The sequence below is a fragment of the Abramis brama genome (genome assembly GCF_963993115.1).
Source record: "Abramis brama genome assembly, chromosome: 24".
Taxonomy (NCBI): Eukaryota; Metazoa; Chordata; class Actinopteri; order Cypriniformes; family Leuciscidae; genus Abramis; species Abramis brama.
The window spans coordinates 19,591,280-19,614,610 of record NC_139986.1 but is presented as its reverse complement, the minus strand read 5'-3'; the positions used below and the strand labels follow the sequence as shown (position 1 = coordinate 19,614,610).

At 37.2% G+C, this 23,331-nt stretch overlaps 2 protein-coding genes across 2 annotated transcripts; one reads left to right on the top strand and one right to left on the bottom strand.

Annotated features, from left to right (window-relative positions):
- Positions 1-492: 492 nt before the first annotated feature.
- On the bottom strand, positions 493-7,065 carry LOC311075846 (SH2 domain-containing protein 1B). The gene is made up of 4 exons (XM_084103483.1): positions 6,752-7,065; positions 1,876-1,939; positions 1,537-1,717; positions 493-1,177 (listed from the first exon to the last, which is right to left on the bottom strand). Exons 1-4 carry the CDS (start codon positions 6,883-6,885, stop codon positions 1,092-1,094), a joined length of 465 nt encoding a protein of 154 aa, XP_083959609.1. The 5' UTR covers positions 6,886-7,065; the 3' UTR covers positions 493-1,091.
- A 2,924-nt stretch (positions 7,066-9,989) lies between these two features.
- Positions 9,990-22,318, top strand: plcxd2 (phosphatidylinositol-specific phospholipase C, X domain containing 2). The gene is made up of 4 exons (XM_084103282.1): positions 9,990-10,321; positions 16,117-16,583; positions 19,606-19,847; positions 21,715-22,318. Exons 1-4 carry the CDS (start codon positions 10,222-10,224, stop codon positions 21,866-21,868), a joined length of 963 nt encoding a protein of 320 aa, XP_083959408.1. The 5' UTR covers positions 9,990-10,221; the 3' UTR covers positions 21,869-22,318.
- The last annotated feature ends 1,013 nt before the right edge of the window (positions 22,319-23,331 follow it).

Here is a 23,331-nt window from a genome sequence, read left to right as displayed (position 1 = left end):
ACTGAGTCGAGCTGCACATTTAATATGCAGTGAGTTGGGCAGCTGTGGTTTTATGTAGCCTATTTTTAATACATTCCAGGTTAGTACCTAGACATCCTTTTCAGAAAGCTTATTGCGTCGACAGTTACTCCTGTTGGATGTTAAACCATTAATATAAATCCTCTATTTTTATGCCCCATCTAATAAATCTAATTAATAACCTTTAGTAATCTGTTACCAGTTGCATAAACTACTTTCACTAGTCAAACTGTAAGTTAGTCATCAATTTATTTCTTTAATTTTGGTTGTGAACTTAAAGTTAGTTACAAATACATAAAAATGTAATCAGTTAAAATCTAAAAAAGTAAGAGTCTGTGGTCAGACTAGTTTTTAAGATGCAGTCTTAACATGGCTGGGCTTATGCAACTGGCCTCTGCTCTTTTTAAAGAAAATAAAAGCTTTGGTCATTTAGCCTATAAGAAATTAAGCACTTGGAGAAATATGGCAAACAAGTTGATTTTTTAAAACTGATTTATTAAAAGACACCAACCAAACTTAAATTCAGGCAGTGACATCAGTTATGTCTTTGACCATATGGAACAATGCATAGGAAACTGTTCTTATGTGGACACATTTAAGTGGTAAAGTAAATGGAAAATATTTACATGTAAAAACCTCAAGACAGCACATTAATTAGGAACAAAATATTTACACTGCATAACTTATAGACTCTGTTTGACACAAATAGATTCTACAAATATAGAATTGCCACAGTTTTGTGAAATAAATAAACAATATTTAGCACTATTTCTAGGTTTTGAAACACTGACCGTGTGAAATCCTCTGTGTATTAAATCATTTATCATTAGAGCAAAATGTAACAAATATTAAGAAAACCAAACCAAACTTTAAACTCAAATTTATAGAAAGAAAATGTATAATGACTACAAAATCCACAACATTACAGCATTGAAATACACATTTACCATGCACAAAATCATACAATTGATAAAATGTTATTCATGTAATGTGATCACATGCAATGTGATTTCCATATCTGAGGTAAAACAGCCCAGAGAGTTCTTGGAAACATTACGAGGAGAACTGTACATCTATGTCCTTCGTGTTGGCTGATTGGTTGACATTGTGACTAAATCATCTGGCAGAACAACAACATAGTCCCCTGAGCAATCAACATCTAAGAGAGAGAAAAGGTTCACAGTTAGTTAGGGTAAGGGAACAGTTTTAGTTCTAATTCAAAGATGATTCCTGCTAAAATGTTATTGTAATTGTCTAATGATGTTTTGTCATTGTAATGACCAGTGTTGGAGAAAGCCACTTTTAAAAGTAATTCAATAAAAGTAACTTGCGTTACTCATTTTAAAAAGTTATTTTGCTGTAAATTAAACAATAATGCATTACTTTACTAGTTACTTGAAAAAGTAATCTGATTACATAACTCATGTTACTTGTAATGCGTTACCGCCAACACTTGTAATGGCATTGGTAATGTCTCATGATTGTTAAATCTCTTATTTTATAAAAGCTGACACTCACTTTCATATTCGTTTTGCTCATCAGGCACTAGTGGTTCTGGACAATGCAAAGGCTGTTCCAGCAGTGTTTTTCTTTTCAGCGAACGGTATAAGTGTGTTGCAAGTCCTTGATTCTTTTGCTTGTAATGACGAATAAGATCCTTCATCGTCTTGAAGAACTTCTCCTCTACACCTGAGCTAGCCTGAAACAAATAGTGTTGTGACATTTTAATGACTTGTAAATTAAATTATTCATATATTTATTTATTTCATTTAATGCTAAATCTGTTGTGCGATCAGTTCAGATCTACTGTTATGCCTAAGTTATCCACCACAGAGATCTTATTTTAGTGTGTCCTACCTGTAGAGTGTAGGATCCAGAGTGGGTTTGAAGGATCCTATAAGTATAGACCACTTTTTGTTTACTGTAAAAATGCATAAATAAATAAAGTAAGTAATTAAAGTCACCATGAAATCAAAATTGACATTTTTTTTTCATTTATCCGTGCACATCATTATACTTTTTTTAATCTTTTAATCAAAATACCCGCCCCCGACATCACTTCTCTTCTCTTGGGGTGTATTCCAGAAAGCACGGTTAACTTGCGGTCACATACAGTTGTAATCGAAATTATTCAACTCCCATTGTAAATCAGGTTTATTAGCTAAATTTACTGACTTTTAGCTGTTTGCAATGAACAAATCAAACAAAAGTAATTGAAATAGCTCAACGGTGGTAGTGGTTTAGTGGTTGAATAATCTCTATCACAGCTGTATACCCTGAACCCTTGGTTGATTAAACCAAACCTTGCTTGCTTGCAGGATCCAAAACCGTGGTCTGGTGAAAGTTCAGTCAACACGGAGTATAAAAATTGAGCATGGAAACGGATGCTAATAAGAATCGAGCCATTCTTCTTCTTCCTCTTTTGTTTAATGGTGATTTACATTCTTGGTGCATTTCACCATGCACATATGGGGCAGTTGTCATTAAAATCATTAAAGGGATAGTTCACCCAAAAATTAAGTTTTAATTTTGTTCCAAGTTTTTCCAAACCTGTATGAGTTTCTTTCTTCTGTCGAACCAAAAATATGATATTTTTAAGAATGATGGTAACCAGACAGTTGACGGCACCCATTGACTTCCATAGTAGGAAAAAAATAATATGGAAGTCAATGGGTGCCGTCAACTGTTTGGTTACAATTACATTCTTGAAAATATCTCCTTTTGTGTTCAACAGAAGGTTTGGAACAAATTGAGGGTGAGTAAGTAATGACAAATTTGACATTTTGGGGTGAACTATCCCTTTAATCAGTTTTTTTTTTTATCACTATGAAAAAAACAGTCTGTGTTTTATCTATATACATACAACTATAAAATATAATATTGTGCGAAATGTGTCAAGCCCAGTGGAGCCTCATCAATAGGGCACGTATGCGCTGAACACCTCTGAAGTAAACTAACCCTGGAACATAAGCTGCTCCGGAGCAGGTTATGTTCAGAGAATAAGTTGCAATGGCTACTTGTGTGCCCTGAAAGTTTAAAGGTTAGGATGTGCGCTTAACCTGCTTTCTGGAATACACCCCTGATAGCGCGTTTACTGGCGCTAGAACAACCGGTCACTCACATCACAGCAATAACAAACCATAATCATCCATTTAATTCCTGATGGACAAAATCAAGTCCTGCCCTACATGTTTTCTTGTTCAAAAAGCTGGTTCACTCGGATACATATCACAAAATGGAAGAAAAGAAAATTGCAACATCAGTTTTATGCTGACTAAATGTAAGGATTGTGTAAGAATTTATACTATGACCTTGACTGTATGAAAACACTGAAAATATTATTAGCTTTTTTTAATTTCTCCTTTTTACAGCTTTTTAGATGAAAAGACAACAGTCATAGTAACTGACACCTTCATTTCTTGCATAGTTGTGTATATTCTTGATAGACACTTTCTTAGTACAGTTACCTTCAGGAAGTGTCATGCTCTGTTTGGGTTGGTAGAATCATTGACAAGCGTTTCCGTTCTATCTTCATTAAGTTATTTTAGTAGCTGATGTTAAAAATCTTATATACAGTGCATTCTGTACACTGCCATATATAAATGATCAATGAATCAATAAATAAGCAGACGGCTAAGATGTTGCCAACATGTAAGGCTACTTTACCATCACTGAAAATAACAGAGAAAATGACTATAGAGCAATTAGCCTATGCTTGGAGCTAATTTCAGTCTTATCATATACTGTCACCTAAAACATTCAGAAGAACACACTGAAAAAATAACAAACGGTGCTGTTGTGCAACTGATAATAGCACAAGATGTGTTTTTTGAAGTGCAACAGAATGGAACAGAACGCAAGGGACTTCAGACACATTTTTCTAACTTGACAGCATATTAAATATGTGTCATTCATTGCATTTAATGTGCACCACCTAAACAAACAATTAAAGAATAGTGCAAGCAGAATGCAAGAAAACACTCTTTGGGACCGGCCAGGAACAAAGTTAGGTATTCTGGGGCCCCTGACTACATTATATTGCTCTGGGTTGGGGTTAGGTTTTACAGATTTAGACATTTAGAAGTCATTCCCAGTTTTAACATCACAAGATACAGCCCTCTGAAAAGCCCCAAAATGTGCAGTACTAGTAGCCATGCACTTTAAGATTACCATTTCAAGTATTTGAGCAGTGAATATATTTTCCAGTGCAGCGTCTCTGCTGTGAATAACTAGGCCTGGCGCAATAATCAATATATCGACTTATCACACAATATATGTACATGGCTTCAATCATTTTTGGTGACGCAATATATCGCCCATTATGTTTACATGATAATGAATGTCACCAACATTTTGCCTATCGTGCTGTCATCTTGTCTGTTCTCCGTGTCAGAGGCAAAAGCGGGGCTCGGGCAGTTCCTTCATGATGGATAGTTTTATTCATACACAGAGCGGTCATCGACAGGTGAAAAAAAGGCGTCTTTGGGCCGTTATAGTTTTCCTAACAACTACAGACAGTTTGAAAGAACAAGTTCAAAATGCACTTGATTTCAAAGCTGCAATCCACTGTTCTGGTGCAAATATAAACGTCCCGGCGTAAATAGTTTTAGCAGCAGATAAGGCCTGTTGAGGCATCTGTGCCTTTGTTCATACAGACATTTATACGGACATTCATACGGACACTGCAATTTAAAGCACCTTTACTTTACAGAGAAAAGAAAGCCAGGGAAAAATCTGTAAATGGAACATTTCAATAAGTGCCTTTTGTGCTTTTGCAAGTGCATTTTTTCTTTTTTAGAAAATATTTACTATTTATTCAAGTTTTTTATTTAGGATATTAAATTTTTTGACACTTTATTTCCATGATCTAAAGAATGATTGTTGTCATTTGAAAGTGTGTAGGCCTATTTGCATTATTATGCTGCTATATTATGATTTATATTCAGTGGCATAAAATGGCAATAATATTGTTTATCGCAATTATTTCTGGGACAACATATCGCACAACAAGAAGTAGTTAGACAGGCCTATGAACTACAACTACCGCTTCCCTTTTACCGCTTGTATCTAAAGAGTTGCTAATTTCCCCTTTTGTAAATGTGCATTTGTTGAATGCAAAGCTTAGCTGGGAAGTCGAGCAAAATTTTAAGGAATAAATATCTAATTATATATTGTGTTTGTGTCTTTCCAATTAGACAACTTCCCACAATGAATTTCATAAACTGTGAATATTCTAAACAGTATTGTAAATATGTATAAATGTAAAATGTAAATACCTTTAGAGGATGTGAGAAACTGACATTTTGGTCTATCTCTATCTTTGATCTGACATTTTGGTCTATCTATTTTGGTCTATATCTAGGGTCTATTTTGCATCTGTGAAGTGGCCTTTAACGATGAAATATGAAAAATATCAAATTGACCCACAAACATGGTACCCGTAATTTTAATTTTAAGCGCATGTTCCACAAAACATCAGTGTCAACATTTTGCAGGCATTCTCATTACTCTAAATGACAAAAAGCCACAAAATGATTTCCGTTAATAGTATTTCCTAAAAGTTTAATGCGTCAACTGGACCAATTTCAAAATAATACTGTGGTGAAAATACACTTCTAAGAAAGAATTACAAATACTTGTATACAAATTACACATTGATTCACTGCTTAATTATTCATACATATTCTGGTTATAAGAGATATAGATTTAAACATATTTATAACAAAATATATTCCAATTTACAAAATATACTCCAATTTACCAAAATATTCCAATATATTCATATATGTACCCTTAGTTTTGAAAGTAATAACATTTCCACTTGGAATTTAATTAGAGATAATTTTGATTTTCAATTCACATTTATTTGTAAAGCGTTTTTCACAAAACACATCATTTCAAAGCAGCTTTACAGAAAACGCATACAATTTAGAGTGATCTGTTATCAGAGGTAACTGTCTAAGTTATGCATTTCAGAAATGTAGCCTACATATACAAAATCACAGTTAGCGGAAAAGGTATTAATTTAAACAATGTAATAATTTAATGCAGAAACAATGAGCTCACTGATTTTCTCCTTATTTTATAAAAAATATATATGAATTATGAATTTACATTTTCACTCACTTCGGATAAAACCACACATTTTTCAACTGCATCAGATATTAAAACTTTCAAAAAGGTAATATCAAAGTCAGCCTTCATTCTTAAAGACTGCTTTCTATATTTGATTAATGAAAAAACTTTAGTGAGTGAAGTTTGTTGTTTTTCTTTGTTTAGCTAATCACGCTTATATTTTCTATTATATTAACTCTGTTCCAAAATTGGCGAATGTCTGAAGAAAATGTCTGGGATTTACATTATTTCCATAATAGGTCTTAGTCAGCAACACAGCTAGGCCTACTACATTTGTGTGACATCCAAAATGTAGGCTAGTTATTTTTGTCAACATTATTAGCTGTCATTGCTGATGTGTCAAATTTGATGGTGGTGACAACTCAACTGATAAATCAGAAAATCAGCTTGAACCATCCTGCAGTTTCAATTCATTCATTCAAATAAATGCAAGACGTTATTTTTGTATCTGATGATGATGGTAGAGAGAAATGGAAAAATCAGGAGATTATACCCAAAAGAACAGGCCTAACGTTACATTATCCAAAACTTTTCCTTGATAAAGTACTCAATTGTCAGTCAGTTCCTAAAAAAATAGTGAATAAGAAACAGTACTTACTATACACAGAGGCAGAGAGCTCCCTGAATGGTCTCACTGTCACGAATGAGGTAAGTTCCGTCCTTTGCTTTCTTGCCAAGCAGCTCCTCGCATCTCTGTTTGCTTATCGGACCATGATACGCTGGATGGTCCATGCTTCACATCGCACATATGAGGAGCGTGCTGCCAATTCAAGTCACTGCTGTTTGCTCAAAATACGTCTTCTTCCGCAAGTCCACGGGCAGTTTAGTGAACCGAATCGAAAGGAAACGTCCTTAATGCCCACACTCAGAAATCATGAGACACTTTAAGGCAGTCCGAGCATCTTTCCGTCTGACGGAATACCCTAATGCAGACGCTAACCAACTAATGTCACACCGGAAGTCGGTTTGCGCGCGCGTGTGTGAGAGAGAGCTTAGTAGTGGTCAAAGCCAAGGAAGTGTCAAAAAGTATGTCAAAGTAAAAAGTAAGATCACGACTGAAGCATTGTAAATTCCAATTTTAATTTAACTTACATGAAATAAGATAAGAGAATATTGTGTATTTAAACATATAGAATATAGCCTACAGTGTAGGATATAGCTGCATATATACAGTATATGTATTTGGATGCATATTTAAAATGTTAACTTCAAAAATGTGCTTTAGGGGAGTTGTCAAACATCTCAACACCGGCCCAGATCCAGGCAACATCTGCATGTGGATTCCAGTATGCTACTATCTGGGCATCATAAGTTTTCAGTCACATGATCATGTGACGTAGCTTTTGTTTTCAATCGCAGTTTAGGCCTATATACATTTCCCCCCTTATATACCCCTTAAATGCATTAAAAAAAAAAAAAAAAGGGACTGTCTGCACCTTAACTTTCAGCTTTCCTAATAGTGGTGAATTTGAACGAATCTTTTAAGTGAACAGTTCGTTCTGGTTCACTTGAAGGTGCTGTATGTAATTTTTTGACAGTGCTAAAGCATAAAAATACCATATGTTTGCAGATATTTAGGAAACATGCTAAGTTCACATACTCATTTCTCTGAAAAACAATGCTAGCCAATACTTTGAAATGTGTGTTCCGCGTCAGACTGTCTCTTTGTTTTGGTCTGTAAGATTCCGCCCATGCACCGCCAATTTACCCGGATTGTCCTCAATTTGGCAACCAGCGCGAGCGTCGAGTCTGAGGAGGAGGGGGCGGGGGAAATGACTCTCCGAATATTTTAAGTATAGGTCTCTGCAGGACAGTAGTATGAGTTACTAAATCAGTGGGCGAGGCCATAAACAGAGGGGCGTTTTCGACCGAGTTACCTGATTTGCCCACGTCACAGTAAGGGTGGTTTAGGGGTGGGGTCAGGTAAAGGGCATAATTTTCATTGCTTGAGTTATAAACACCTAGCCTGGTAATACCAAACTCTGCTACTTCGCTTTGCTTCGTAGACAGAGTCTGAAAGGGCATAATTGAAAAGCGTTTTCTTTCTCGCAGTGGGGGGGGGGGGGCTTGTCTGAAGTTTAAAATCATTGGTTTGCTTACCGCATCGAACTTCCACTGTAAACACATGTATGATGCGAAAACAAAACCATTGAGCGAAATACCGGAGTGAACATGGCTGTGAATGACTTTTGCAGATTATGTGAAGTATCTACGCATCCACGGTACAATCAGGGCCTCTAAACGCTTAGCGTCTACGTCACGGCTCTCAGCCCGCCCTCTGTTCATTGATTGGCCGGCTGTTTTGAGGCCGGAGGAAAACTGGGAGATAGGTCGCTATCTCAGACTGAGTACAGAAGCAAACTGAAATTGAGCGGCAGTGTTGCCAGATTGGAAATGTCCAAGTATCGTACCAGAAGCTCAAAATTATCGTATTTGGAAGAAAATTATCGTACACGAGTCAAACCTGTACAGAATACAGTCAAGAAATCTCCAACGGGGGGGGGGAATCGGTTCTAATTAATTCAGTTCGGGAGTATAGATAAAAGCCCTCTCGCACTTACAATTGATTGGTTGGGTCCTTCTATGCGCTTCGTGAGGCACACTAGCACACACACACACGCAAGGTCTCTCGCTCGCTCCCTCTCTCTACACGTTCTTCCGGCCGGTAGACGTAGAATCCACAGCTAGATCAATGAGAAGCCCTATGATTACAACGACGACCATCATTTGAAGTGTCACACAGTTCTGAAATTATCGTACATTATACGATTTTTTCCATTATTGATCGTACATCGTACAGAGGTCAAAATTATCGTACAAATACGATAATTATCGTACATCTGGCAACACTGTTGAGCGGACGTACAAAGTCTGACGTAGTCAGGCTAATAAACACCCACCAGTTTGAAAACACCCACAAATTAGAAACGCCCACTTTTGTTCCGCAGAGACCACATAGGCTACTCCAATATTTTGAATTTGGACTGCAGTACCCACTTCAACCGCTAGCTCTCAATATTACATACTGCAACCTTAAATGGATAGTTCACCAAAATCAGTTTGTTCCAAACCTATATGAATTTCTTCTGCTGAACACAGACGAAGATATTTTGAAAAATGTTGGTAACCAAATAGTTGTGGGGCACCATTGACTTCCATAGTATGGAAAAAAATAATAATATGGAAGTCAATGGGGCCCATCAACTGTTTGGTTACAGACATTCTTCAAAATATCTTCTTTTGATGATAGAATTGACATTTTTGGGTGAACTATCCTTTTAAGTTTCCCTTTGAAGTGCGGAAGGCTTTGGCTATTTATGTTTATCTCTTAATCATTTACTGTAACTTAATAATGTCATGTTCAACAGTGAAAGAAAAAATAGATTTGCTTCGGTCGACTTGGAGACGAATCTATTGAGTGAATGCACTTATTACACTCACGTCTTGTTGACTCCCGCTTGGCGCAAATGTTACTTTCAAAAAGTGTCACTGAGCTAATCTTTTTTTAGTTAAGTGATTCAAAATATTCCAGTTACTTGGAAATCAAAACCACTACCTCAAGTGCTTTTAAGAATTTAATTTCTGTGGTAAGTCTCCAATTTCAGCTCTTCACCTCAACAAATGCTGAAATGGATCACACTCATTGGTGGGGTCAGTAAGTCAAAAGTGTCCATGCCCTTCAAACATTACAAGCTATATCCACTTGCAGTACTGGAGGTGAAGTGTCCCATCTGTTACCTGTCTAATGGGGAGAGGGAGGGCGGGGGTAATCAGCCCTGAACGAGACGTTTTAACGCCAGCAGGGAAGCAGGGATGAGGATAAGGATTGTAATTTCAGTTTAAGAAGATTAACTTAGTAGAACAGCTCGCTCTCCATCTGCAGTTTGCCTCACATATTGATGTTAGTATAATGAGTAAATCATTGTTATCTTGATTTAAATCGCGCGTTGATGCCGATTGACTGTAATGATTTTGCGAGGAGTAACGATGTTTGCTGGATTAGCTTGGCCTGGATCGGTGTTGAATTGGCATCGTACATGCTAGCACTGAAACGCTTTACTAGAGGAAATGAAGACACGACCCAAAGGCAGCACCTCCAACGCCGACTGGATGGGCTCCCTGTGCCCTGCCCTCACATCACTGCCCCTCAAGCACCTGGCGGTTCCTGGTGAGAGAACCTCTCTGACCTTTGACATTTAATTTAAATACTAAAATGAATTCAAAAGTGAAACAAGGTATTATTTTCCTTTAATATTTAATTCAGTGGCGAATTCAAAAGTTGGTCATTTTCCAGTTAGATGTAAGCCTATATAATAATTTAATAAACAATAATTATAGCCTAATAAACGCCTTATCACAGTATAACTTTATTTATTTAGTTAAAAGAGTGATTAAATGCAAGTTCCCATTGCTGGTTGTTTCCTAGTTACTATCAAAACATGTATGACAAAAGTATGATACCCAAAACTCTATTAACAGTCTTCCATCAACCTGAGAGTTTGACAGGAAAGCCAGAGAAGAGCAGAAGCAGGAGATGAAGTCATGGACAAAAAAAGCAGAAATGTACTTCCCGTACTCAAGTAGAAGTACGGATACTTGTGTTAAAAAATACTCTGGTAAAAGTAGAAGTACTGATTTAACTTCTTTACTCAAGTAAAAGTAACAAAGTACAGGCTTGGAAATTTACTTAAAGTATAAAAGTAAAAGTAGCCTTGCGAATGACAACCATTTTTTATGCAAAGCTACCTGGACCACACAAATGCTACTAGAGTGCAAGCTGAGAAACTTAAGTGGATATGGAAAAAAGGTTCTTTATAAGCCATTGCCTACATTTTAAATGGATGTCTGCCAATACGCTGATTTCACACAGCCGTTATTTTGAAATCGAAAGCGAGGCTCCGGTGGGAAGAAAACCGGAAGTGTCGCCTTTAATCACAGGAGAGTCGTGAATGCGATGGCGTATTGTTGTGTTTAATGATGTTGTGTCAATTCTAAAACTGTACATACATTTCTTTCATACTTTAGACTATATACAGTGAAATTCAGTGAAATCATTTATAAATAAAATATTTTTTTATATATAATTCAGAAAGTAAAAAAAGAAGCAGGAATGAACTATTTACATATCCTATATTGGATATTAACATCCAATAGTGTAAATCGCGGCAGCAGCTTCAGGTTGGTAGTCCAAAGGCATTGTTGTAATTATCTTTACTTCCGGGGTTTTTCCTGGGTTTTTCCCTATGGTTTTTCCCACCGGAGCCTCACTTTCGATTTCAAAATGGCGGCTGCGTGAAATCAGCGTATAGGCAGAGCCCGTCTACGGAGAGCCTTGGCACTCCCTATTAGCCCCATTGTAGATCTTGGTTGCAGTTCCATTAGAATTCCACTGGAGGTGATCGCGGGCGAGTGCAGACTGAATGGGAGTCTATGGGGCTATACGGCTAAATGTGTATCTTTCACCCGATTGCCGTTGAGAAATCTCAGATTTTATTGTAGGTTTTGCAAGTTCAACATGGGTTATAGGTCGAAAGTTGAATGAACGAGTACTTATGTCCTTTCGATTTCTTACAGGTTGAGTTGTTGTTGCCCATAACACGCTAGCATTCTGCTAATGAACGCTGATTGGTCAGTGAAGGACTGATTACGACCAGAGATACCGCTTGATGGCATCGTGGCATCCGAAGCGGGACCAGAAACAAACAAAACAAAAACTCTTCTAGCACGTGTATTTACCTGTGTCAGCTGTGTTGTCGATGCCTCAAGTGAAAAGAAAGTGCAGAGTGCGAAAGCACCAAAGTGACTGAAGGATTGCCGTAAAGCTGTATGTCTGGTCGTACGATGTGTATGACGTCATTGACATTTTAAAGGGTTAGTTCACCCAAAAAATTCTGTCAGTAATTACTCACCCTCATGTTGTTCCAACCGCGTAAGACCTTCGTTCATCTTCTGAACATAAATTAAGATATTTTTGATGAAATCTGAGTGCTGGATCACTCCTCCATAGGCTGCTAGGTGACCGAAACTTGCTGGCCCAGAAAAGTTATTAAAGAGATCGTTAATATAGTCCAAGTGACTACAGTGGCTTAATCTTAAGTATATCAAGCGACGAGAATACTTTTTGTGCGCAAAAACAAACAAATAACGACTTTATTCCACTATTCATTTCCATCTCTCTGGGCCTCGTAGTGTTTTTGCGCTGCGCGTCTGTGTTACACGTCATCACGCATCACACACATGACCAGCGTCGGCCAATAGTGAGCCTACGTGGTGACGTGTAACACAGACGCGCAGCGCAAAAACACTACGTGAACCAACTAGAGGCCCAGAGAGAAGGAAATGAATAGTGGAATAAAGTCGTTATTTTTGTTTGTTTGTGCGCACAAAAAGTATTTTTGTCGCTTGATATACTTAAGATTGAGCCACTGTAGTCACTTGGACTATATTAACGATCTCTTTAATAACTTTTCTGGGCCAGCAAGTTTCAGTCACCTAGCAGCCTATGGAGAAGTGATCCAGCACTCAGATTTCATCAAAAATATCTTAATTTGTGTTCCGAAGATGAACGAAGGTCTTACGCGGTTGGAACAACATGAGGGTGAGTAATTACTGACAGAATTTTCATTTTTGGGTGAACTAACCCTTTAAAAGACTTTTTAAAGCAAATAAGTGACTCTAAAAAATCTAACACCCAGCAATGTGTAATTTCTTTGCATCTCCTTTCGAATACAACATTCAAATTACTAGACACAAAATTATATCCTGAGAAAAGTGGATTTTGAGGGGTATTTCGCCATAGACCTCCATTCATTCTGCACTCGCCTGCGAGCGCCCCCGCATGGACAGAGACGTGTTACTGCAGCCAGTCCAGAAACCGGAAGTAAGCAGAGAGTGCCAATTCTCTTCCTATTAGACATTCTCTGGTATAGGCCTAAAACATCACATAGGCCTAGCCTATATGATTATTGTGACAGAGACTCATCCAGGTTAATGAGATTCTGACTGAGTAGCAAGATATGAATTCAATTGTGAATTCAATTGTGATTCTGTGAGAATTCACAGATCCAGTTTCTCTTTTTGAATCTTCCCCTTAAAGGGGATCATATCATGCTAAATCCACTTTTTTAGCCCTTAAATGCATTTTGTTGTATATTTGGAGTGTTTAGAAGTACAGAAAAGTTTAAATTATTCTCTTCAGGTGCTTCGTTGATATCTTTATATTCTGTTTTGGTCATATTTTTCAACCTGTTCCGATTTTTCTGTTCTCTATGACGTTTTTTGAACTATTACGTCACAGTATTTGCAGCGGAACTGCCAAATAAGGACATTGACTTCGGCCCACCACTTCGAGCAATCCGCCATTTTTATTTCTCGCTGCAATTTTGTAGTCCAAGCTAAAGGATGCAGAAGTTACGAGAGGGTAAATTAAAATGTTCGGTTGTTGGATGTAGTAACCCACACGCTTCATTACACTGTCTAATGTAGATGAGCTGCCGCGCTTGTGACAGGGAGCATGTTTAACTGAAAGAACGAGCAGAGAGAGAGAGCCGGTCGCGCGCGCGCACTCTCTCTCTTCGGAGCCAGGCGAAAGTGTAAACAAGACTTCACCATCTCCAAACTAGACGCTGTCTTGCCCTCTCTCCCTCGCACATATTAGTCAAAATAAATCGACACGGTGGTAAAAGGTCGGAAGACCAAAGTTTCATGTGTAAATACAGTAACACACCATTGCGATACATCCATATGAAGACGTTGATCTGCAGGTTCGTCGTCTTCATTTTCATCTCGCTCCGGCTCCGACTCTGGCTCGAACATGTAAGGCTGGCTGGACAAGTCTTCCGTTGTTGACATTTTGTTAATATCGTGCAAATAAAACGTTTCTGTGCCGCTAGATAATCGTATCTCTGCTATCAAACTACAAAAATGGCCGAACGGGGTGGAGTTGAACCGAGTGTCACCTCTGCAACCTGGAGAGGGGGCGGGGTATGAAGTGTCTCAATTGTATTTAAAGAGACCGCACCAATTCGAGTTGCTCTCAGACGCACATCAGAAAAGGGGTAGAAAAGGGGCCTGTGGAGCTATAATAATGAGGAATTCAGACCCAAGCATTGCAGTTCCGCTTTATATAGACTACAAATGTATGATTTATATGTAAAAAGGAACGATTTAAAAGCATGATATGTCTCCTTTAACATTTAAAGGAATCTACATGTAGGCTATGTAATGATTTTTCCGCGAATGAATGCCGCCGAATCTGTCAAGTCGTCTTGTAGTGATGGGTCAAGTGCAACGTATATTCCCATCCAAACTGGTCTTTGCGAACGGTCCCAAACCATTCCCTTCCGTTCCCTTTGTTGCTATGTCCGACAAGCGACGCCACTCTCACGCCACACCATGTTCTCACGCAGTGAAAAATACATCGCGGAGCAGAGAAGACAGTGGTAAGGCGCTGACAGGACAGACCAGGTTATTTTTTATATGAAACTAATTCTCACCTTTCAAATTTTTTTTATTTTTATATATATTTTTTTTTTATGTAAACAATAAATACCGTTTTGTGGCTCTTTAATGTGTCTGACAGATCGCTGTAGAGCCTCAGTTAAAGCTGCTCGTGAACCGATCATCTCTTCCTTCTAGTTAAAGGATTAGTTCACCCCAAAATGAAAATTTCCTAATAATTTACTCACCCCAATGCCATCCAAGATATCCATGTCTTTCTTTCTTTTTTACGCGAATAGACGTCGGTACACTTCGTTTTTCAAGTTTAAATCCACCAATGTTAATCTACTAACTCTCCTGACTGCTTTGTCGGACAAAATGGCGGATTATGATTGGTCAGATCGCCTGTCGATCAAACTAACAAGCCAATTTTTTTAAATGTAAGGAGTAGAAAGTACCGATATTTGTGTTAAAATGTAAGGAGTAAAAGTAAAAAGTCGGCACAAATAGTAAAATAAAAATATCTCAAAAATCTACTTGAGTACAGTAACGAAGTATTTGTACTTCGTTACTTCCCATCTCTGCAAAAAAAGAGCAGAGTTTATTGAATAAACTTGTGTTTGTTTCCATGCTCAGCATCAGACCACAAACAATGGAAAAATACTGCTTCACAGCATCGTCCTGTGACGTTGAAAACCTTGAAATGAAGGTTATCTTATCTCTTACTCATGCAAGCTTAACTTCCTCTTCTTGAACCACACAACCATAAGATTAAAATAGCATTGCAAGAACAAGGATGTAAAAATAAGTAATATGAAATATTAAAACAAGGATAATAATATAAAATGATGAATAAATAATTAAATGATGAATAATATAAATCTAATAATAATATGAATAAACGATTAAATGATAAATCAAATGACCACCACATAAATGATTAATGATTATAAAAAGAAAATTGAATAAATAAAAAAACTAAGAAAACATCACAGATGAATGGTTGCTTTCTTGAAGCACATTCTGTAATCTAAAAAAAAAAAAAAAAACAATGTCACTATGACATCATAATCCTTTCAGGATGTAAATGTCTCCCTTTTTAGGGTTTCCTTAGAGCAGGGTTTCTCAAACTCGGTCCTGGAGGGCCACTGTCCTGCACAGTTTAGCTCCAACCCTGATCAAACACACCTGAGCAAGCTGATCAATGTCTTCAGGATCACTAGAAACTCACAGCTAGGTGTGTTTGATCAGGGTTGGAGCTAAACCGTGCAGGACAGTGGCCCTCCAGGACCGAGTTTGAGAAACCCTGCCTTAGAGGATGCCTTAATGGTCAAACCTGTTCCTGTGATTTTTTTTTTAACAATCAGTAACTGATTATTGAAAGCTTGATTTTTCTAAATAAATCTTTCTAATAAACAACTTATAGTGTCATGACATAATGGCTAAATTAACTGCAGAACTGTCAAGCCTGTTACTTGAAATGTTTGAATTTGTATTGATTCTGCCTTTGTGTTCATGTTTTAGGGTCTCATGACTCCTTCAGCTTCTGGGTGGATGAGCACGCTCCAGTCGGCCCAGACCAGAAAGCATATGTGAAGCACCTAGCTGCGATATTCCGCTTTCTTGCCAAGAAGGTGATGAAGAAGTGGTCCATGACTCAGAACCTCACCTTCAGGGAACAGCTTGAGGGAGGAATACGCTATTTCGACCTGCGTGTGTCCACCAAACCAGGAGAACCAGGCCACGAGATATACTTTATACATGGGCTGTTTGGACACAAAGTACGTGATGGCCTTAATGACATTAACCATTTTCTGAATGTGCACAAGAAAGAGGTTGTTTTTTTAGACTTTAATCATCATTATGCAATGAGCGAGGAGCATCATCAATACCTAATCAAGATGTTGAAGGACGTGTTTGGTCACAAGCTCTGCAAGCTTGACGTGGTGGAGGAGATCACTCTAAACTATCTGTGGGAGAACAAGTACCAGGTGAGCTCACGTTGTACATATCTGATGATAATAATGAAGGCTTTACATAAAGTAAAAATCTTGAAAATGTGATTTGACGAGAAGAAAAAGCAGCAAAATCTTGTAATCTGGTACTCAATAACAATGAATACTGATAATATCAGTACACTAATAAGAATGTTGATGTTAAGGATGTTGACTTTTTTTAACGCTTTAAAAAAAGATCAGATTAGGCAATCAGTCATACTGAAACTCACTACAATTACTTGAAAAACTGGCAAAAAAATGGAAAATAGAACGCCTTTCCTGTTATTGATACAAATGATACTGATACTGCTTTACAGAAAATGCATGTCCTACATTACAATTTAGAGTGATCTGTTGTCAGAGGTAACTGTCTAAGTTATGCATTTCAGAAATGTACATAAACAAATCACACAGTAAAAATGTATTAATTTAAACATTGTAATAATTTAAGGCAGAAACAATGAGCTCATTGAAGTAATGAATACTTGTTTGTTAACAAATGATTATGACATATAGAAAATTGTAGCATTGGAACATGTTGATTCAGAGTTTGCGTCATCTTAAGTCTTTGCAGGAGTTGTCGCCGTCTCTTCAAAGGTGTTATGATCATCTGAAGTCTTCACAATAGGCTGGATCCATAAAGGCTATTCCAGAGTTTAAGAGCCAAATGTGAAAACGCTCTCCCTCCTTTAGTGGACTTAGATATTCTAGGTACTAGCAAAAGCCCAGAGTTTTGTGACCTTAAAGAGCGTGATGGATTGTAGGGTGATAGAAGATCAGTTAAATACACAGGAGCTAAACCATTTAGGGCCTTATAGGTCAGTAACAATACTCTGTAATTGATGCAGAACTTAATAGGTAATAATTAATAATTTTTAATAATTTTAAAATAATATTTTTTTCTTTACCTAGTAAGAAATTACAGCTGCATTTTGGACTAATTGTAGCTTGTTTATTGAGGATGAAGGACAACCAGCTAGTAATGCATTAGTAATCTAGTCATGAATGCATGAACTAATGACTATGGAAACAAGGGGAAATTGTGTGGGTTTGCATTTTACTGTTATACTAAACTTGCACTTCAGACTGTTTTGACAGCAACTTGTGTGTGAACTATGTGTGAACTGATGTGCCAACTCTTCGTGTGTCTGTGGTGTGCTGTGTCTGTGGTGTGCTGCACCAAAGGGTCAGCTATTCCTGCTGTGTTCTGACCCTAATCACTGTCTCACTTCCACTCTGATGGAGGAGGACAGGTGTACAAATGGGAACAACTGGACACTCGCATCCCCTGCAAGCACTATGCTATTTGTGAACACATTCAGATTAGCAGATTCTCATGTTAGTCTTTGTGGACATAACTGATTCTGATTCTGCTAGTAACAGAAAAGGTGGTGAACCAAGATCTGAAATATTCTGGCAGAGTTGCTGGTTACATATTCAAGTATGAATTCAAAATGTGAGTGGTGTTTGCCTGTGCTGTACAGGTAGTAACAGTTCCATGAATGAAGGAAGTGGTTCAGTGCCTCAGCAAACCTCAAAACCTCTTCAAGATAACTTGAAATTAAAGTGTTAAAAAAACAAGCATTAGAATAAGACTAAATCTTTTTAGAATAAGCCAAAATCTAAAAACCAAGATATTTCTTATTTTAATTCATCCTCTAATTTCATTTTTCTACGAAGAACCCAGATTTTCCCACATTATTGAAAAACATGGATATATAAGGAAGCCTTAAGCCTAAAGTATACTTCTGTTTGTTACTTCTGTTAATTGTCACCATATATGGCCTTTATATACGGTGCATTTGCGACCGCAGTTACAAAACTTGTGTGGCGAGCGTACTAGTACGCTCGCCACTCAAGTTTTGTAACTGCGGTCGCAAATGCACACAGAATTTGGCTCAGGTCATTGTTTCACAGTAGAAAATGAAACTAAAGAGACAGAACAACAACAACAAAATACCAGAGACTGCAAACATAACAGACACTCGCATTGACAAGCACTTGTGTGAGGTGGTTATGAGATAGACGAAACTTTAGTTTAAAAGAATTGAAAGACATTTGTATCGGTCATAACTTCTGGAGAAAAATAGTGCAGATGCTGGACAAAGATTAACCTTTCTAGAGCGCATGTGTCGACTGCCTTTGTTTGCACACGCTATCAAATGTTGACTGCATCCAAAAATCACATACTGTCTTGAGTATGTACTTATTTTGAATTAGTAATTACTTCACGACAGCTAAAAAGTATGTTCTATATAGTATGAATGCAATCCGGACGCACTACATTCGCCACGCTGTCATTATCATGTGACCTACCAGCGTCAGTTACGTCGTTTCACCTCTAATCATAAATCCTCTCCCGTGGCCTCATGGGATAGTAAATTGTCCATTGTATACACTCTTTAGAATCTCGCCGGATGAAGTAGGTCATCCGGGTACATTTTGCCTGCTCTTTTATGAGTATGGTGAACTCGGACATACTTATTTTGTCACATACTGTTTTTCGCCTACTATATAGTAGGGAAGTATGCGATTTCGGAGTATTTAGCTGTGTCTCATTTCGAAGGCTGCGTCCTCCGGAGGTTGCATTTCTCCGCCATAAACGTCATAGTCTCATTTAGGAAAATAAAATCTTAGAACTTCATGGGTATTTAACGATTATCATTTTTTTTAATTTAAAAGATTTTATCGGGTTGAAAATGCATAAAAAATGTTATTATAATCTTTAGTCCTTATCCAGTAAATCACACAAAACTGGAAAAGTCATGGAGCCATCGGATATTGTTGTGGACATTAAATAAGTTTAAGAAACACTGGTCTGTTGGATGTTGTGGATGGTTTCTATATGATTGAGGAGGTTTTTGAGTGGTTTTACCAAGTGGTTTCTATGGTGTTTTGGGTGTTTACTAAGTGGTCACTTGCTAGAACATAATTAGAACATAATATTAGCATTATCATCATTAGAGCCCATCATGTTACAGAATAATGGCTCACTCATTTGTGTTTGGTTTCACAGGTCCTAGTGTTCTACCATCATCCATCTGCTGAGGGCTGCCCTGTAATGTGGCCTGGTAGTAAAATCCCCGCTCCCTGGGCCAATACCACAGACGCTACCAAGCTCATCCAGTTCCTGGAGACCACGCTGGGAGAACGAGCCAAATACGGCAGCTTTCATGTATCTCAGGCCATTTTAACCCCACGTGTCAAGACCATTGCCAGGGGCCTGGTGCGGGGACTAAGAAACTACCTGGTGGAGAGGTGAGTATCTAGGTTGAGGAAACATTTTTAAGATGAATTATTTAGGATGTGTTCACACTTTTAGTTTGGTTCTCTTGGTTCTTCTGGTCTGGACCAAAACAGAAAACAAGACATTTAGTCCTAGTTCGATTAGTGTTCACACTGTCATTTTTAAGACCGAACTTAAAGATACAAAAAAAAATATATGTTTTGCGACGGAACTTAACGAACATCTAAAACAATGCTGTGTTCTGGGATAAATGCACTCGTTGTGTGTGTGTACGTATGATGGTATTTTGACCAGCTGAGATCTTGATCTAAAACCAGGGTTCGTTTTAATCGAACCAAACATGCCAAGTGTGAACACACACCCTAAAATAACTAAAACTAAATCAACTAAAACTTAATAAAACCTATATATTTCAAACATGTTTAAAAACAAAAACTAATAAAAATGACAAAAACACACAACATTTAAAACCTTAACTCTTTTTTTTTTTTTTTTTACAAAAATTATAATTGTGTATATATATGACACACACACTCACACATATATTGAAATAAATAAACAATAAATGTTGGAATCATTTAACAATGATCCACTAGGTGGCAGCCCCATATTTGGTAAGTGTCAAGAGGACCAGAGTGAGGAACCCTTCTGAGCACAAACATAATCTGTCATCACAATGAGGGGGTCCGCTAAGGTCCCAGCCTACTTATTGGACCCTGGCTGAAGGGGACCCCTCATAAAAAATTCCAAGGCCCCTTAAAATGAAGTGCTGGCTTTTGATCAATGCATACCTAATATTTGCATACAGTACATATAGTATTCAGACTACATTTTGTATACTATTTTGAACATAGCCTACATGAACTTAGACTGTCTGATTTAATATGACATAGTGGCACATATACCGACCAACACAGAAGTATGGAGCCTCGTGCTGCGTCTTAGCGGAAATCCTAGTGAGATAGCCGACCCGGAGGAAGCTGTTTAAATCTGCCTGAGTGTGGATGTTGGATTGTTTATTATTCCAGGAAAAATACAGCCTGAGCTTCCCATTTCCTGGTTTTGTCCTGGCTGCTGCTGTAGATGGCTGTGGTGCTTGGGAAGTTTATTTCTAGTCTGAGCTGACCTGAAGCAGAACTAACTCTGTGATTGCTAAAACTACTTCAACTACTTCCCTGTAGACGAGTGCGGTTTTGTAACGTTGATTAAACATTGCATATAGTATTTATGCAAATCTACACGTATACAACCTTGAAAGTGTGTTTTGAAAGAAGTCTCTAATGCTTACCAGGGCTGAATTTATTTGATCAAAAATGCAGTAAAAACGGTAATTGCGAAATATTTTTACAATTTAAAATAACTGTTCTCTATTCGTAATAATTTATGATGGCAAAGCTGAATTTTCAGCATAATTACTTCATTCTTTGGCCGCATGATCCTTCAGAAATCATTCTAATATTCTGATTTGGTGCTCAAGAAACATTTTTGTTGAAAACAGTTGTGCTGCTTTGTGGAAACTGTAGAATTTTTTTTTAAATTAATTCTTTGATGAAGAAAGTTCAAAAGAACAGCATTTATTTGAAAGAGAAATATATTGTAATATTATAAATTTCGTCACCTTTTATCAATTAAATGCATTCTTGCTGGATAAAAGTATTAATTTCTTTCAACAACAACAAAAAAATCTTCCTGACTCCAAACTTTTGAAAGGTAGTGTACATACTATTTTCAGTCTTTCATTAAAGAGATAAAGTGGAAAATGAGTGTAAATGCAGGCTTAATTTGTGTATGAGCACTATTAATCAGCATGTTATTAGAATATGCATTATTCAATGAACCCGTCTGTTCTTACATGCACTTCTGTTGTTTCTGTCACAGGAACCTTCCAACCATAATGACGTGGGTGGGAGCACAAAAGCCAGGCATAGATGGGGTCAATATCATCACTTCAGACTTCGTAGAACTTGTGGACTTCGCAAGCACTGTCATTAGTTTAAATAACCTCCTCCTTCAAGATCAGTCAGGCACATGACATTTTCTTTGACCACCGCAAAGACTGGAGTTGCACTGACCACGAAGAACTGAGGTCACATGGAGGTCACTGCATGCACCAAATAAGCTCTAAACTGGCCATTTTTTATATTTCATTCAACAGAGCTTTAAGTGTCATTAGTCTGATAATTTTACCGCAACATCACATTCACATACTTTATGCATTGAAAAAAAATGTGTGTAATTATGATTCATATTTTAGAATGCATATTCAATGTTTATTCTGTCATATAAAAATGTATGAAATCACAATATCAGGGCCAGAACAAGCAGGCTCATTGAGTTTTATGATGCATCATGAAAAAGAAAGCATCCTGTGTTCTGTATGATCTCAGCACTTAACAGTGGAAGATGTGGACCACGGTCACGACAGGAACCACTTTTCTTTTACAGTTGGTGAAGAACAAAAATAAAGAGTTTTTGTATTTTCTGCTGCCTCAATTTTCTCAGAAATTTGGCACTATAAATACGGCTTTGATGAATAACAATTTAGAATTTAATTAATACATCATTATTTTTTCTCATTAAAGTTATGAAAATATGGTGTTTTTTTTACCAATAAATTCTTGTTGGTACAATTTTTTATGTAATTGCCTTGATATGCTCAGATTAATAATAAATATATAACAAATGATATATAACACTATAACAAATACTGCCATGATGGATAATTTTATTAATATATCATTGTTTTTTTCTCATTAAAGTTGTGAATTTTTTTTTTTTGCATTTTTACCAATAAATAGATTCTGTAACTTCTTATTGGTTCAAAAATGTAATTTATAATAAATAATCTTTTATTGGTACAAACATTTATAATTTTTTTTTTATTGTGACATTATAAATATAAAAATATATTTTTGATTTTAGTGTGAAATAAGCATAACAGGCTTTGTGAGATTGACCCAATTAACCCTTTAAATTAAATGCTTTTTACTGAGAATTAGGTGTAATCATCTTTAGTTAATCTCAGTTTATTTTTTTGCTCTTAGTATTTAAAAAAAACTGTTCCAACCAGTATTCACAGAAATGGTGTGACCGGCTCCACATAAAGGGCCCTGGAGAGCGCAAGAGGTTCTTCCACACCTGCCCTTCCCTGTGACCATGTCCACATTCCAGTGGACTCTGGGATGGGAAGGACATCAGATAATGATCAGGACCATGTGAACGAGTCCACACAGAGCATTTGAATCCAATGAAGGAACAATTATGTGCTCAAAGCATGGAGGTATTTAGGAAGAGAGAAAGAAAGCGGAGACAGATCTAATCAGCACATCTGCTCTCGTTCTCTTTGGCTTTAAAATCAGTTTTTGTTCGCCGCCGTTATCGCAAAGGGAATGTTTCCCCTTGAGTTTTTCAGTTTGGATATTCATAAAATGCAGTCCAGTTTTGAATCAGAAGTCATACCATGGTCCAAACATCTACAAGTGCAAATACTTATGC